This window comes from Euprymna scolopes, chromosome 46, assembly GCF_053919585.1.
Source record: "Euprymna scolopes isolate OS-2025 chromosome 46, ASM5391958v1, whole genome shotgun sequence".
NCBI lineage: Eukaryota > Metazoa > Mollusca > Cephalopoda > Sepiida > Sepiolidae > Euprymna > Euprymna scolopes.
In genome coordinates, this window is record NC_136527.1 from 15,169,112 (window position 1) to 15,175,111 (window position 6,000).

At 36.5% G+C, this 6,000-nt stretch overlaps 1 protein-coding gene across 2 annotated transcripts in view; it reads left to right on the forward strand.

Moving 5' to 3' along the window:
• LOC145270651 (anti-sigma-I factor RsgI6-like) overlaps positions 1 to 6,000 on the forward strand; it is a 129,819-nt gene that overhangs the window by 82,860 nt on the left and 40,959 nt on the right. For both annotated transcript variants that reach the window (XM_080126260.1, XM_080126262.1), the window contains exon 8: positions 4,784 to 4,921. In XM_080126260.1, coding sequence (XP_079982386.1) covers positions 4,784 to 4,921 — 138 coding nt within the window. The remainder of the gene's footprint in view (positions 1 to 4,783; positions 4,922 to 6,000) is intronic.

A 6,000-nucleotide genomic window follows, 5' to 3' on the forward strand; every position in this document is an offset into this window, starting at 1 on the left:
GCATATTAAAATTTACAAACAAATTTATTGTTTGACAAAAAAATTGAAGTTTCTTTCTTACTCCATGCATTTTCAATGAACGGCTCACCTCATCAGAGGAAATGTTTTTAGCAAAACAAATATAGGTAATTATAAATTTTGCTTATTAGCACATGAATTGAAAAAAAATAAAATGCAAAATTGTATTTTGTATTTTATTTTATTTTCTCTCTTATAGTACCTATTCACAATGCCTCCCCACCGGACAGAGTTAGATAACAGGGTCGTTTTTTAACGTAGAGAAAAGGTACAAAAATATAAAAAAAATGTCTCAGTCGTGAAGGATTGTTCCTCCACCGAAAGAGAATAAGAAATAGAAGTGCAGCATCTTAAGAACAGATAATAGACTTTGAGGTATTTATTTGCTCCCCCACTGAGCAAATCACGCACAAGGCCGATTTTTAATGTGAGGAGTGAAGAGGAAATGGGGACCAACTCCTCGGGGAGTAGGGGAGCTGGATAGTGACAATTGGTATGAAGGGTTGCCCCTACATTGACCAAGGTCTTATATGTGGGGTCGCCCCACATATGGTATTTACTTGCAGTATCTGCCGGAACAGATGGTATTTATTTGCTCCCCCACCGAGCAAATTAGGCACAAGGCCGATTTTTAATGTGAGGAGTGAAGGGAGGGGGAATGGAAAAAGGGGACCAGCTCCCGAGAGGTGGGAAATGGGAGCTGGTTAAAGGTCAGGCATGTGGGGTTGCCCCCACATCTGGTCTTTGCTAGTCATAGCTAGTCATAGCTTGCAGTATCTGCCGGAACAGATGGTATTTATTTGCTCCCCCACTGAGCAAATTAGGCACAAGGCCGATTTTTAAAGTGAGGAGTGAAGGGAAAATGGGGACCAACTCCCCGGGGAGTAGGGGAGCTGGATAGTGACAATTGGTATGAAGGGTTGCCCCTACATTGACCAAGGTCTTATATGTGGGGTTTCCCCCACATATGGTCTTTGCTTGCAGTATCTGCCGGAACAGATACTACACTTTGATCTTTTTTCTATTATCCGTTTAACACTTTTAATGATTTTAATATAAGACTATATTAATGTAAATTATATACGACAGCTGGTTATAAAATATTCTGTTTATATATACACTTGAAAAGATGTAATATATTCGCTGCAGCCGATCGTCAAATATGTTTTTCAGTTTATATAATTTCCAAAAAATCAACTTTTCATTGTCTCAAGATATACACTTGGCAGCCATAATAAAAAAAACACACACACAGCTAGTTATAAAATATTTTGTTTCTTCAAAATAACCTTTTCGGTTTCAGAATGACAGTTTTGACATTAGTGACGGCGCGTGGAATGGTTGGTGTGTCTTAAAGTGAAGAAAAACACTCGTCTAGTTGAAACCACTGTCAAAAATTTTCTCTACTCTTTATCTGTGCCTAAACCAAAACGTAGATTCCATGAACAAAGTTTCTTTCTTAGAAGTGCACGCCTGTGGATCTCTCTTCCGTTTGCCTGTTTCCCACCTGACTACAACCTGGATGTCTTCAAGTCCAACATAAACAAATTACTAATGAACCGCCCCTTTAAGTAAGACACTTTATCAAATCTCAACACTAACATACTGTACACGCAATAACCCGTATCCCCGAGTGGCTTCCGGGCCTTGATAAGTGGTGATCATTTTACATCCCCCCCCACTTTGACTTCTTTGGCATAATTCCCGGGAGCACCCACATCCAGGCTTTAGACCGACTTTCCTTTGACGTCATTCCTGGGAATCTGGATTATCCAACACTAGGTCAAATAGAGCTGAGAAGGAAAAGATAACAAAACACCAAAAGAAATTGGAATTTAGGAAGATCTCCATCATTCCAGTAATTAAAGGAGCAACTTGACTCATGAAGAAGAATTTTAAAAAACTACCTGGCAAATATACCTGGTGAACCAAATGCAAGAGAGATACAAATAATTGCACAAAGGAACGGTTAGAATCTTAAAACGATCCCTTGGTATATATATGAGATCCATCCACCTACCACCAGTGCAGCCGCAGCCGGGATTGAACTCACTACGTAAGTTTGTAGTGTACTTCAAATTTTGTCGGTAGCTGAATACTTGATGCTACCACGATTTAAGAAGGACAGACTGCGCCAGTTTCACAATCTGTTATTTTACCATCTAGTACTGACCAGACTCAACGTTGCTTAACTTTGCTTCAGTGATCTGGCAAGAACCAGTGTGTCAACATGATTGTGTCGTATGTTATATATTAGACTAAGGAAAAAGGGAGGCTCGAACCCGAACACGTGAGGTGAAAGCAGAAAAGAAAGTGAAAGAAACCGTGAGATGTTAGCGGGAGCTGAAATTTAGCGATGTCAACTATATGGCAGAGCTGAAAGCTAAACTGGCCTACAGTCAGTTAAACGTTCAGCTTTCTGCCGTATTTGCTTCACCACGATGTTGGAGAAAACCAGCTCCCTCCTCCCCCCCAAGAGTGGAGCTCTGGCAGTGTCTTAATGCATAAAAATTGTCTGATATGAAGGATATTCTGCACAAAAAGCTGATTGCCTTCAAGACGTGTTGGCTACGAAGGCCACCAGATCGCTTGTATTTATTTGCTTCCCCATGGAGAAAATTAGGCACAAGGCTGTTTTTTTTTAATGTGGAGAGAGGGGTTAAAGGGGGAACTGGATAGTGACAATTGTATATATTGACCAAAACTGATTGCTACAAGAGCAATGGTCTGATATGTGAGGGTGCCCCTACAGATCTTTGAGTGCTATTTCGATTCAGTTTTAGAGATGACGCTCGTTTGTAAATTATAGATATTATAATCTCGGGAGTATATAAAAAGTTTCACTTTTGCCATATATACTAGTGGGGGTACCCGGCGTTGCCCGGGTGTTTCGAGGTGTGTGTGCTCGGGCGGTGGGGTGGAAGTAATTAAAACATAAGAATAAGCGAAGTAAAAACTTTAAAAAATCGAAAAAAAAAAACTAACGTCAGGCAAACGGGGTGGGGGGGTGAGGTAAAAAAATCGAAAAAAAAAACTAACGTAGCGCCCGAGTGTTTGGAGGCGTGTGTGGTTGTTAATGAAAACCTAAGAATAAGCGAAGTAAAAAAAGAAAACATAAAAACGAACGTTAAAACTTAAGCGGGGCGGGTTAATCAAAACATCGGAAAAAAAACCACAAAAAAAAACTAATGTAAGGCAAACGAACGATGTTAAATGTAAAAATCGAAAAAACAAAAAAGGAAACAGAAAAACGAACGTTAACCCCCCCCAAAAAAAAACACGTGAAAAATGGCTTAAATAAGCCTGTTTGGATATTAAAATTTAAAAAATTGGTGGGTACCCGAGTGTTTTTGGGTGTGTGTGGTCGGTCGGGGGTGTTAATGAAAACCTAAGAATAAGCGAAGTAAAAAAAAAAACAGAAAAACGAACGTTACGTGAAAAATAAAAATGGTTCAATATTTAAATTTAAAAAATCGAAAAAAAAAGAAGACATCTCACACCACGATTTGAACCCAAAACGTTTAGATAATGAACCAACGCTCTAACCAACTGAACTAACACGACGTACATGAAATTTAATCAGTTCTTCAACTATTTAAACTAAATCAGGTCATGACGTCATCTGACGCATGGTAGAACCGGTCGTCGTCATGAGAGGACGGTTTTTGTTGACCCCCCCCTGTAGAAAATTGTCGATTTATGGGTGAAGAAATTGACGTTGTTGGCCAATTTTTCGATATTTGGAGCTTCATTATGATACCAAGTTTGTGAATTTTTGTTCTGTCTGTCGAAAGTTTTTAGCGGACACACAAATACATATGCATACATACAAACATACATACACACATTTTCGCTTTTATATATATATACTAGCGGGGGGTACCCGGCGATGCCCGGGTGTCTTAAGGTAAATCAAAACTCCGGGGGCAGGGGGGGTTAAATAATAATAAAAAAATGTTTTGGTAGGTGAGTATGAGAATCGAACCCGTACCCTTGAGTTGGAAATTAATGTGTGAAAAAAAAAAAAGCCGTGCGATGTTACCATTGGGCCACCGCGTAGACGTGTTTGAATTTATTTATTTATGATACTATAACTATAAAAACAGGCGTGCGTAATAAAAGTTAACTTTGCTGCTTCCATTTAACCTAATTAAGAAGGTAAAATAGAAGTCACGCCGCATAAGCGTCTGAGTTTGTCTGGACGTTGTTTTTCCCGGCGCAATGCGCGAACACGTCCGTTTGAGTTTAGTTTCATTTCATTTATACTAAAAAGCCCAATCAACACGCGAGAAGCCAAAATAGCAATAATTTTTGTAAACATTGACGTAAATAAATCTATACGCTAGGCTGTTTCCTAATTCCTAGATATTATTATATAGGACCTATATACACAGTTTTAAGCGATAGTAACGACCCCGGGAGCGTGTGCTCGAAAAACCTTTTGAAGACATACACGAAATGAACACACACATTTTGCCTTTTATATATATAGCAGGTAAATGTCTGGCATTCAGCTTTTTTTTTTTTTTTTTTTCTTGAGAAGTATGTGGATTTTTTTACTTTTATAAATCACAAAAGAATAAATATTTTTTTAAAAGGAATTGTGGCTTTGACAGTATATAGGATACTCTCTGGTGCGAATAATTTTCTAGCACGGTAGAGGGAGCCCACCTTATTTACAGCAATGTATTTGTTCTGATTTATGTTGCCCGTGAATGTTATTACTTAAACGATTTTTTTTTCATTTATTTTTAAATAATTTCAGTATTCAAGTCCGCGGACATACGGTTTTCTGGGGTCAACAGACCACGATCGTACCCTGGATGAGGAAGCTGTCTCCTGAAGAAGTGATGAAGGCTATAGACTACCGCATCAGTACAGCGGTGAAATATTTTGGAAGCAAGTAAGTCAGTCAAACTGAAAATAAATAATGATAATAGTGTAGTAACTGTACACTTACGTTTCTTTATTTATTTACTAAAATGCACGCCTAGGTGTGTCAGAAACTGACCCTACGAATGCGTAAAAAAATATTTAATAATTCGACCCCGTGTCTTTCCAAGCTTATAACTACTCGAAAAATGTAATTCAAACCCTAATTTTTTTTTTCAATTAAAGGAGCAAGGACCAAGGTTTCATCTAAAAAAATAAAAAATAAAAAAAAACAACGCGGTTTAAAAAAAATGGTTTTAAACTTCGGACTTTACAGGCAAATTTCTAAAAAAACACTTTTTTTTGTTTTAAATTTGAATATATTATTTATTGATCTTTTATCTTCAATTTGTGATACATAAAACTTTGGTGAGTAAATTAATTATTTACTTTTTAATAGACATTTCAAAATGGGGTCGTCAATTTAAAAAAACGTTTGTCTAAAATATTATATCCAATTTATTGGAAAGAGCATAGGATTTCACATTGATCCTGAAAATATCGTAAAAATTGAATAAATAGAGAAATTTTTATAGATTTTAAAATTTTTAAAATTGAAAAATATTTAACGCGTAAAATTCAATTGATTTCATTACGTAAAAAAATGGCTGCATGAAGGCTCGCAGGCACTTTGTAAACACTGTTTTTTCTTAAATAAAAAAATAATATTTCTATTATTTTTTAAACGACTTTAATAGTTTATTTTGGAAGTATAATCTATAAAGAAAATAAACAACCCACTTTTAAAAGAGAAATTACGAGTTTTTTATATTTTATTCACAGTTTCGTGTTAGGGGTGTCAAAAATCCCCCTCCCCCAAATTCTGACACGCCTAACTGTGCACTTACTTTTCTTTCTTTATTTATTTACTAATATGCACGCCTAGGTGTATCAGAATTTTTGTAGGAATTTTTGACATCCCTAACACGAAACTGCAAATAAAATATAAAAAAAAAAACTCGTAATTTCTCTTTTAAAAATGGGTTGTTTATTTTCTTTATGGATTATACTTCCAAAATAAACTATTAAAGTTGTTTTAAAAGTAATAGA